This window comes from Berghia stephanieae, chromosome 10, assembly GCF_034508935.2.
Source record: "Berghia stephanieae isolate SIO BIC M18660-M18661 chromosome 10, UCSD_Bste_1.3, whole genome shotgun sequence".
NCBI classification, from domain to species: domain Eukaryota; kingdom Metazoa; phylum Mollusca; class Gastropoda; order Nudibranchia; family Aeolidiidae; genus Berghia; species Berghia stephanieae.
In genome coordinates, this window is record NC_088369.1 from 34,167,689 (window position 1) to 34,180,188 (window position 12,500).

The following is a 12,500-nucleotide window of genomic DNA, read 5'->3' on the forward strand; positions in this document are numbered from 1 at the left end:
CTGGTTACCCTCTTCTTACCACCCATAGGAAAATCGCCACACCCGTTACGGTGCAGCCAATATTTTTCTTTTGTACATCTTAATATTTGAACAAAAATATTTGCTATAGTTAAAATATACTACCACTGTGTTGAAGAGCTCGTTAGCAGAAAAAAAAAATGCAAAGCAAGAACTAACAGCTTTTGTGTTTTAGTGAAATAAATCCATTTTATAAAATATGTTGGATGTTATATTCTGGGGACAATCCGGAAAATGTTCCACAAGATGCCTATTGAAATACATCGTCATTATCATTATTATTATTATTATTATTATATTATTATTATTATTATTATTATTATATTATTATTATTATTATTATTATTATTATTATTATTATTATTATTATTATTATTATTATTATTATTATTATTTTCATTTTTATAATTATTATTGAAGATATCAAAATACCTATGGCAAAACAATTTTACAGACAAAAGTATTACTATTTTCAGACCCACCTCTGAGTTGGATAAATATCTTGAGCAGTTGACGTTTCGAGCTAATTGTTCAGCACACCACTTTGGGTCGTAGGACACGGACCATGTGCTTCCTGCTGACCCGCTTTGGAGGATGGCACGTTGGAATAGCTCGTCTTTCTTTCCTATAGAAATAGAATGTAAAATCAATGGAGTTATACATATATTGGATTTAATGCCCTCAATGTTCTTCTCCGCGCCTTCCATCACATACTTCTCTTTATCTTCTTCTTCCTTCCATTCGGCCTCGTCCATCTCCTCCTCCTCCACCTCCTAGATCGCTTCCCTTTACTTCTTTTACATCTTCTCATGTCTTCTTCTTCCATGTGGTTTAGGGATCCTCCAACCGGATACGTCAACCCGTTTCCTTCTCTCTCTCTCTCTCTCTCTCTCTCTCTCTCTCTCTCTCTCTCTCTCTCTCTCTCTCTCCTCCTCCCCTCACCCGCTTCCTCCTAATTCTCCTCATTCGTCGTTGTCGTTGTTATCAAATTATTATTATTAATATTATTATTATTATTATTATTATTATTATTATTATTATTATTATTATTATTATTATTATTATTATTATTATTATTATTATTATTATTATTATTATTATTATTATTATCATTATTATTATTATTATTATTTTCTCCTTTGTCTTGATATTCTCCTCCTCCTTCTTTTTTCTTCTTCTTCTTCTTCTTCTTCTTCTTCTTCTCTTCTTCTTCTTCTTCTTCTTCTTCTTCTTCTTCTTCTTCTTCTTCTCCTCCTCCTCCTTCTCCTCCTCTTCCTCCACCTCCTCCTCTTCCTCCCCCTCCTCCGTCTACTACTACTTTTCTTACCCAACTTCCCCTCTCTTTCTCCGCATAGCCCCTTTGAAGATTTAAGAAGAGATAATAATATATTATTATGCCTCACGGGCAGAAACATGATTACTCACTCTTGAAGGGTGACGTAAGCATCAATATATTGACAAGAGACGCCCCAGTGCCGTGTCCAAAGACAGTGACGCGCTGTGGGTCGCCATTGAACTTGATGATATTCTTCTTCAGCCAAAGCAATGCCTGGGTGATGTCCACCAATGCATAGTTTCCCATCGCTGACTGATCTTCCATACTCAAGAAACCTGGTTGACAGTGCAGAGAAAACAAGTATAGAAATGTGAAAAGGCTTAACATAATGATAACAATAATAATAATAATAATAATAATAATAATAATAATAATGATAATAATAATAATAATAATAATAATGATAATAATAATAATAATAATAATGATAATAATAATAATAATAATAATAATAATAATGATAATAATAATAATAATAATAATAATAATAATAATAATAATAATAATAATAATAATAATAATAATAATAACAACAATAATAATAATAATAATAATAATAATAATAATAATAATAATAATAATAATAACAATAATAATAATAATAATAATAATAATAATAATAAGAATCTGATCTAGGGGGAAATCATACAAGCAACAAAACATAACAAATACACAAATCAGATATTATGGACTATTTGTATACACACAGGTATAATATTAATTAAACGACAAAGAAGAATTCATTAGGTGTTTATATATATATATATATATATATATATATATATATATATATATATATATATATATATATATATAAAGATCTCGACCTCATCTGTGATCGATCTCTGCCCCCTTAATAATCCCCTACCTACGGCAGTTGTTCCTCCACCGCACTTCGCATCCCCCCCCCCCCCCCCCCCCCCCGCCCCCTTTCCAACATTACCATTTTTCATCATCATTAACCGTTTTAAAAAATATATATATAGTTTTACCTCTTCAACGTGTTTTGACCAATCAACACAATATTAAACTGCCCACGACCTGCCATTTCTGCATCTTCAAATCGTGTTTCAACAACCCCGAGAGAAAACAGTAAGTGCCTATTTCTTCATACTTCTCGCGCCATGCGAGACCTCTCGTTCCTCCACGCGATATCCGCGGGAAGTTTTCACCCAAGGTAAAGCATAACACGAGGGAGAGACGAGAGCTCTTGAGTCACTTCTCAGTTCCTTTGAGGACACGGATGCTTTCATAACATATTTTTGAAGAGTTTTTTACGAAGTACTTTTCAGTTATGATGATGATGATGATGATGATGATGATGATGATGATGATGATGATGATGATGGTAATGATGATGATGAAGATGATGATTATAACGACGACGACGATGATGATGATGAATATATATGTATATATATGTATATATATATATATATATATATATATATATATATATATACATATAAATTATAAAAGCAAAAACCATGAAATAATACTGCTCAACTTTTTGATAAAATTTGCTATTTATGAACATTTCAAGTATAATAACAATAATAATTATACTTGAAATGTATATATGTATATGTAAGGAACACAGAAACGAGTCGTCTCGGCAAAAAAATGTGAGTGAAAATTTACATTATATATATATATATATATATATATTTATATATATAATATTGTTATTCTTGACTTATTGTCTGTCCTAGTGCCTTCTCAAACAACTGGCGTCCTCTTTTGAAACTCGTATCTACATCCTTGAAATCTCCTACAATGGCAGCTTGATAATACCGAACTGACCTCGTGACATTCCATATCTATAAAAGCACTCAAAGTTTAGATTTTTTTGGTAACAATTTGAAATATAATGAAAGATATAACATTTCGGTTACATGGTTTTATTGAGGAAAAAGAGATGTAGTTTCTTAAGATGACAACGACAAAAATTGTAACATTTCTTATTTCTCGCCATTGTAACAGGAAAATTACTTTTTAATACCCTGTTCAGGGCCTGTTCTCTCCGATATGATAGCGTTTTGATCAAATTGGTCACAAATTTAGAAATACGTATTGTTATTTTTTGTTGAGTCTTGACTATTTGTCTGTATAAAGTGTACCAAGCATGAAAGTGATAGACCGTACTCACCCAAGACACCAAGGCGGTAGTTAAGAGTGACGACAATGACACCGCCATAACTGGAAAGAACACTTCCGTCATAAGCATTTCCGGTTCCTGTCTCGTAACTCTCCCCGTGGATGAAAACCATCACAGCCATGGGAGCGGTGTCGTTCCAGGCTAGAATGGGAAAAAGAGACAAATAATAATATGTAAAAATAAATATTATAGTCTAGTGGTATGACACTCACTTTCGGATCCTGGGTTCGAGCCTCGCGCTCGGCGCATAGTTGAGTCCTTAGAAAAGGCTCTTTACTCACATTCTCTCACCGTACTTAGGTGTAAAATGAGTACCTGGCTTGTTAACTGCGTTGTCTTTGTCCGAAAAATTGTAATATCGCCTAACAGGCGTAATTTTTCCGTCCTACATGTTAAATGTTGCTGTTGACCAGGGACCTCTTGTAAAGGGCTTTGAGCACATTTAGTGGATATTGCGCTATATAAAGAGTTTTCTGGCCAAATGGATAAATACATTTTTCCAGATTACGGAAGTTAACTGTTGCTGTTCAGGGTTGAGAACCAGTTGATAAGTTGAGGTACATTTTCATTGATTGATATTTGAAACAAATGTTTTATTGGGTAATATAAAAGAGGATTGGTTTTGTTTGTTTGTTTGTTTGTTTGTTTTTTTTTTTTGTTTTTTTTTTTAAAGCTTTTAAATGTTTTAATAAGACAGCTCCTGTATACCTATAAAATATGGTTAATCTCTATGTGCCGGAGAGAGAACTTAGATCCAGTGGTCAAGATCTCTTCCAGGTTCCTCGCTGTAGATCGTCTTTTAGTGAGAGATCTTTTAGCCAGTCGGCACCCGTCTTATGGAACCAACTGCCTTCATCCCTCAAAAAATGTCCGACATTTGAACATTTTAAAAAGAAACTTAAAACAATCTCTCTAGAAAATCATTTGATGTTTAACATTTCTATCAGGCCTACATATTATAGATATCCTAAAATTTCATCTTGGAGCACAGTGCGTGGTAATTAAATTACAAATTGATTAATGCTATTTAAATATGATAGTTTTTATGCTTAAATTATTAATTTATTGTTTTGTTTTATTTGCATATTGTAAAGCGCCTCTGAGCACATTGTGGATCTAGGCGCTATATAAATTCATTCATTCATTCAAAAGTAAATTAGTACTGTCATAATGTTTATCTGATATTTTTAAAATGTTTTATTTAAGGAGAATTGTAATGATGATAAACCAGTTAAACCAGTATTATAAACATCCAAATACATACTTGTTATTTGTCCATGATTGTTTTGTTTTTTTAATTTTAGTAGAGGGTTTAAGCGTTGTTTTGACTGGTGCGCGCATGTTTTTATTGTGAAACGAGAGGAAGGAGAATAAAACAGAAAAGGGAAGAAGTGGTGGTGATGATGATGATGATGATGATGATGATGATGATGATGATGATGATGATGATGATGATGATGATGATGATGAGGATGCTGATGATGATGGTCTTGATGATGGCGATGATGAAGATGATGATGATGATGATGATGATGATGATGATGATGATGATGATGATGATGATGATGATGATGATGATGATGATGAACAACAGCATTCTGAACGATAACATCTACTGATTATAAGCACGCAATATAACGATTACTGGATTCTAACTAGCTTGCTCTGCTGTTTTACGAGAACAACATTACATTTTGTCCCTTATTTATCGAGTGTATTTTTCTATATTTCGCATTCATCATCCACGTATAGATTGTTCGAAGATGACGTCACTCAGGTCTTTGTTATTGTTTTTTGCCATCCGCGTTTATGAGTAATGCTCACTGAACTGTATTAACCCGACTATAAACGTTCATGGATACACACAGTTTTGTGTGTTGGTCTGTTATACTTCGGGATGGCAATGTTATGAGCTTCTTAGCCAAGCGCAGACTATCTATAGATAGAACGAAGTTGACGTCACTCAGGTCTTTGTTATTGTTTTTTTTTTGTTTGTTTGTTTGTTTTTTTGTTTTTTTTTGCCATCCGCGTTTATGAGTACTTCTCACTAAATTGTATTAACCAGACTATAAACGATTATGGTTACACAAAGTTTTCTGTGTTGGTCCGTTATACTTCCGGATAGCAATCAATGTTGTGAACTCCTTAGCCAAGCGCATACTATCTATAAATGCTTTATCCACGCTAAGGTTTACAAACACCAGGCCCTGTGCAATCTTAACACACATTCAGTATGGGTTTCACAACTTTGGTAAGCGTGACACTGCTGTATTGTCTTTGCCTTACGCCCAAAGTCACTTTGCGGCGCAGCACTGCGGCTGATGCCAGGATTATTCCAATTTTCGATAGTCATAGACCCTTAAGAAAATTTCTTTTAAAGGTGGTTAAAGGAAATTTAGTTTAACTTAGCTTTGGACTGTAAAAAGTAATAACCAAAAATGAATATAATAGCTTCAAAAAGAACAAAATACCAAATACGGAACGTTTCGCGCTCAAAACCCTTCTTTAGCCAACAAAAAAAAAAAACAAAACAAACAATAATGACATAAATACATTACTAAATTCCAGATTAACGAAGGGGATATTTTGTAGGTCCATTTGGAATGTAGTAATATATTTATGCCTTTATTGTTTTGTTGGTTTTTTTTTGTTGTTGTTGTTGATTGAAGAAAGGTTTTGAGCCCGAAACGTTCCGTAGTTGAAGCTTTTTCATTAATTTTTGTTATTTACTTTTTAAAAACAAGACACAAATTTGGAAATTTTCAACATTGAAATTATGACACGATGTAATCAATAGAGCTCTTTTTGATTAATCTTAAGGTCTTTTTCTTGCTGCTTGTAAACTTTCGAATGTCTCTGATTTCTGCTTCGTATCGAAATGGCGTCATACTTTTTTCCAGTTTTTTTCTTCTCGTATCCTTTAGATAGTTCGAAGTTGACGTCACTCAGGTCTTTGTTATTGTTTTTTGCAATCCGCATTCATGAGTAATTCTCACTACACTGTATTAACCAGACTACAAGATATGAAGTGAGTAGAAAAGTGCCAGAAGACAATAGAGAATAAACATTTTTTTCGCGGCGGCGGTGGGGTTTGAACCTGCGACCTTATTGGTACGACAACTCCGCCTGCCAGGTGAGAGCGTGGCTCTACCGTGTGAGCTATCCACGAACACAAAAATATTCGTTTCGAACTCAAAGTCATTTCTAGATCCCTCTCTCACCCACTTCTTGAGACCGCCGATTCGTTCACCACCATCGCGAAGTAATGTTGACCAGCAGTTAAGCTTAATAGCCAATATTCTCATCACAAACATATAACATAGAAACGATTGAGACATTGAGTATGCTCCGGTGTATGGGGTGAATTTTTAATTCAGAAAAGTGAGTGGAGCAGGCACTTATGTTGGTAACAACAAGATATGAAGTGAGTAGAAAAGTGCCAGAAGACAATAGAGAATAAAAATTAAGTGCCTGCTCCACTCACTTTTCTGAATTAAAAGTTCACCCCATACACCGGAGCATACTCAATGTCTCAATCGTTTCTATGTTATATGTTTGTGATGAGAATATTGGCTATTAAGCTTAACTGCTGGTCAACATTACTTCGCGATGGTGGTGAACGAATCGGCGGTCTCAAGAAGTGGGTGAGAGAGGGATCTAGAAATGACTTTGAGTTTGAAACGAATATTTTTGTGTTCGTGGATAGCTCACACGGTAGAGCCACGCTCTCACCTGCCAGGCGGAGTTGTCGTACCAATAAGGTCGCAGGTTCAAACCCCACCACCGCCGCGAAAAAATTTTTTATTCTCTATTGTCTTCTGGCACTTTTCTACTCACTTCATATCTTGTTGTTACCAACATAAGTGCCTGCTCCACTCACTTTTCTGAATTAAAAATTCACCCCATACACCGGAGCATACTCAATGTCTCAATCGTTTCTATGTTATATGTTTGTGATGAGAATATTGGCTATTAAGCTTAACTGCTGGTCAACATTACTTCGCGATGGTGGTGAACGAATCGGCGGTCTCAAGAAGTGGGTGAGAGAGGGATCTAGAAATGACTTTGAGTTTGAAACGAATATTTTTGTGTTCGTGGATAGCTCACACGGTAGAGCCACGCTCTCACCTGCCAGGCGGAGTTGTCGTACCAATAAGGTCGCAGGTTCAAACCCCACCACCGCCGCGAAAAATTTTTTTATTCTCTATTGTCTTCTGGCACTTTGCTACTCACTTCATTTCTTGTTATTATCAACATAAGTGCCTGCTCCACTCACTTTTTGGAATTAAAAATTAACCAGACTATAAACGTTCAAGGTTACACAGAGTTTTATTTGTTGGTCCGTTATACTTCAGTATGGCAATGTTGTGAGCTTCTTAGCCAAGCGCATACTATCTATATAATGTAAATATTATGGAATATTGCAGCGTTGACCCGTCATTTCCTCCCGTAGTTTACACGGCTATTTATAGACAACGAGTGGCGCTAATGGCAGGCATAGGCGATCGATCTTTGAATATTCATGACTTGTGCATGACTATAATTAGGGAATTTCCTGTTAAGAGGGCAAGGGACGAGCAAGAGCATGTTGTGTGTCGGCCATAGCAATCTAGAGACATAGATAGCATTGGTGTCGGCTCATCATTACAAGCTGTATGTAACAATTAAATCCCCGAGTTTGACTATTCTTTTACTGTCGTTCAACGAAAAAATGTAAATGTTGCTGCTCGAAGCTCGAGAGAAATATATAACAATGTGAATTTGAATGTAAGTTTCAATTTAATATACGAAAACAGATACAATGGACGTTTCGGGTGTCCTTTTTATCAATAAAACAGGATAAATGACATACTACAGACGAATGAGATAATGTGGTAGTGGCGTTGTTAAGGTGAATAGACAAAACCAACGCAAATACCAATTTATCTCATTCGTCTGTAGTGTTTCATTCATCCTGTTTGTTGATAAAAGGGAAACCCTAAACGTCCATTTTATCTGTTTTCGTACATTAAACTGAAGCTTGCATTCAATTTCACATTGGTATTTATTTCTCTGAAAGAAACATATTTCAAAAATATTGGCCTAAAAACTCGTCCTTCGTGCGGTTATGTAGTCTAGTGGTATGATACTCGCTTTCGGATCGGAAGGTTCTGGGTTTGAGCCTCGCGCTCGGCGCATAGTTGAGTCCTTGGAAAACGCTCTTTACTCACATTCTCTCACCGTACTCATGTGTAAAATAAGTACCTGGCCGTTAATAACGTTGTCTTTGTCCGAAAAATTGTAATATCGCCTAACAGGCGTCATTTTTCCGTCCTACATGTTAAATGGTGCTGTTGACCAAGGACCCCCTGTAAAGCGCTTTGAGCACATTTAGTGGATATTGCGCTATATAAAGCTCAATTTTATTATTATCATTATTATATTCAAATATCGATCGATTAACATGAACCTCCTCTTGTCAAAAACGTGCAAAGCCCAGACTTCAAGGAAATACAAGGAAGAGAGTGTTTGACCAGATTGGGGTCATTTGAATCAATCGTATTTAAAGGACATGTTTTCTAGCTTAAAAGAAAATATATTAAAATGTGTCTTTTTTAAAGACATAATTAACAAGGTGGAATTGAATGTAAGCTTAAATTTTATATGGGAAAATAAAGAAAATGGACGTTTAGGGTTTCCCCTTTATCAACAGAACAGAATGAATGAAAGAAACACTACAGACGAATGAAATAATGTGGTAGTGGCGTTGTTAAGATTAATAAACTAAAAATACATACATAAATACATACATACATACATACATACATACATACATACATACAAAAATACATACATACAGACAGACAGACAGACAGACAGACAGACAGACAGACAGACAGACAGACAGACAGACAGACAGACAGACAGACAGACAGACAAACAGACAGACAGACAGACAGACAGACAGACAGACAGACAGACAGACATACATACATACATACATACATACATACATACATACATACATACATACATACATACATACATACATACATACATACATACAGACATACATACATACATACATACATACATACATACATACATACATACATACATACATACATACATACATACATACATACATACATACATGGGTGGATGGACAGATATAATTCAGATTTAGAGAGAGAGATGGATAGATAGATAGAGAGAGAGAGAGAGAGAGAGAGAGAGAGAGAGAGAGAGAGAGAGAGAGAGAGAGAGAGAGAGAGAGAGAGAGAGAGAGAGAGAAAGGTTGTTTACACTCTTGAGCAGTATCGTATACCATTTATGAATAATATTATTACCATTTGTAACCGAGTGCCTACATGTTTATACTTCTGTATATTGAATACACAATTCTCCCAACCCTAGATATGAATATGTTTTTGAATCTTGCTGCCACAACAGTTTGTGACGATATTCAACTGTAAGATTACACTTCTAGAAAAAGATAATTATCTAGTTTTCACGTTGTGGGGAATGCTGGCTTAAATCATTAATCAGATGATAAATATTTGTCTTGTGTCAGTGGCCTTTTAGCCCTCTCTTTTTTAAAATGCCTGTTGTTTGGTCTCCTTAGTTGTAAATCTGTGGGGCTGGCCATTGATGATAATCACAGACGTGAAGAAATCGGGAATTTCGAGCCGTGTGCTGTAATACCGTTGAAATTCGTCTAGTTCGCGATGGAAAAGGAGGTTTGCCTTCATTAAAGTTTGAAATTCTAATATTATCCTCTTTTCTTTCATGTGAAGAACAATTGGAAATTAAAACAGAGTCGTGATATATGATTATAATTTTATCCGGATATTTATATATGCAAGTGTGTGTATGTCTGTGTATGCCTGTTTGTAGGTGAAGAGATTGAACTAAACAATATCTATATAGAATAGGATATTAAAGTTTTGTGAATAGTAAGCACGAAATATTTTTGTAAAAATAAAATCATATGACATTTGCCAATTTAGATAATTTCATAATCTTAATTTCTATTACTGTCTATGAACATAGTACATAGGATGAAGCGAGCTCAGATTATGGAGTGTCGAAATATCAATACTATCCTAAACCTTTAATTATACACAGAATTCTAGGAAACGTGATTCTGAGCACGTTCCTCGGTGCGAACTTTGACCGGAAATATTTCAAAACCGGAAAATAAGTCTTTAATCACAAAAAGCATTCTTGGCATTTCACCACGGAGTCGGACAACACAATCGACACAAATTCGTAAAATATACCTTCATGCTTAATACTGTGTTATTTACTCTATAGCAATGGCAATTGTGCTAGTCAGAAACAAGTAGCAGAAAAAGTGCAAAGTGTTCTTGTCATTTTTATTTTCTAATGTCCAATTATCACAGCAATAATCACCCCCCCCCCCCCCCCCTATTCAAAGACAATCAAGCCGTTGGTGCTACTTTAACCCTCTCCTTACCAACTATAAGAAAATCGTCACATTCGTTACGATACAACCAACATTTTTCTTATTCAACTTTCTTTTGTACATCATAAAATTTAAAGAAAATGGGCAGTGTGTTGTAGAGTATGTTTTACTCATGAAATAACGTATGACAAAAACTTTACTGCTATTATGTCAGAGAGATAAAAATTCTATTTTTGTTAGTTGGGTGTGAAGTTTTGGGGAAAATCCTGAAAATGGCTGGTAAGGAGAGAGTTAAAACTTAATTTAAGAAATTAAGGAGCAGGCACCGGTGTAAGATACAGATCTGAACAAGTGTGTATGAAATGTATGAGTCTCGATCCCCAGTAGAGGTAGACTAAATTTTTTTTCTTGTATTTTTCTTTCATGCTTTGTCTGGTACCTTTCGTGCACACATGTTCAGATCTTTAGAAATTAAATGCGAGTCATTTATATATTCGCTCATATGAATCATATAAGATTCATGGAATATATGAGAAAGGAAGGGTAGGGACATTTGAAAACAACGGGATCGTTTGGATGAGAATGAGCACCAGACCGGCAGAGACAAATATGTTGGACGGTTTTCTAAAATGGATGGGGTGAGAAAAGAATGACACGTTGCAGAAGATGCATGAAAGAGTGGAGATGAGAGCGCTGATCTCCAACCTACTACACAATATGTATGATTCATTTCCCTTGCTGGAAGGAGCCACAACAAATCGAAAGTCATCGCCCGATACAAATATATTAATAATTCAGACATGTGAAATTGAAGCATCAAATTTTACAGTTTATGAATCGGAAATTTATTCACTTTGATTGATAAATCTCACATTGTAACTCTTGAAAACATTGCTTGAAAAATGTGTCTTAATTGTCTTCCTTAACCTCCTCCTCCTCCTCCTCCTCCTCCTCCTCCTCCTCCTCCTCCTCCTCCTCCTCCTTCTCCTCCTCCTGCTCCTCCTCCTTCTCCTCTTTTTCGTTCCTCCTGCAAGAACTTTGCCTTCTTGAATGATTGAGGGGGGGGGGGGGGGGGGAGGGGGGGGATGAATAGGAAACCTTTTTTCCACTCTAAGGGCAGGAGCTCTAATCCAACTTTCAGTATCTAGTTATTTGATTAACCATGAAAATTCGTCACCCATCACTCACTCTGCGGCTCTGCGCTGCGGTGGCGCCAGGTTAAATTGGTCTTTAGTCAAATAGAAACTTAAGGGAATACTCTTTTCCTCTGAGGACGAATAAAGGGCATTTTATATTTATTTAAAATTCATCTTTAATAGCCCGCATTTTAAACTCATCTGTCCACGCCACCAACCATAAAAGGGGAGAGGGTAACGGTAAGGCTAGACATTTTTACCGGTCTGCAAACGAAATTATGGTCTTTATTTAACCTTGTAATGAATTTTGTTTTTTGTTTTGAGAGTATTTCAATTTCCTTAATCAGAAAACGAAAGCAGCTGGCCACCAATGGATTCAACCAACTCCAAAATTTATGGAATAGAAATAACATAATCAGTGAGAATAAACGAATACAGATTTAC

The 12,500-nt window shown here is 35.4% G+C and overlaps 1 protein-coding gene across 1 annotated transcript in view; it reads right to left on the minus strand.

Annotated features, from left to right (window-relative positions):
- The window catches only part of LOC144981024 (uncharacterized), a 342,192-nt gene that overhangs the window by 8,956 nt on the left and 320,736 nt on the right, over positions 1–12,500 (minus strand). The window contains exons 5-7 of the mRNA XM_078929090.1: positions 3,504–3,653; positions 1,444–1,629; positions 501–643 (exon numbers count right to left, since the gene is read on the minus strand). Coding sequence (XP_078785216.1) covers positions 501–643; positions 1,444–1,629; positions 3,504–3,653 — 479 coding nt within the window. The remainder of the gene's footprint in view (positions 1–500; positions 644–1,443; positions 1,630–3,503; positions 3,654–12,500) is intronic.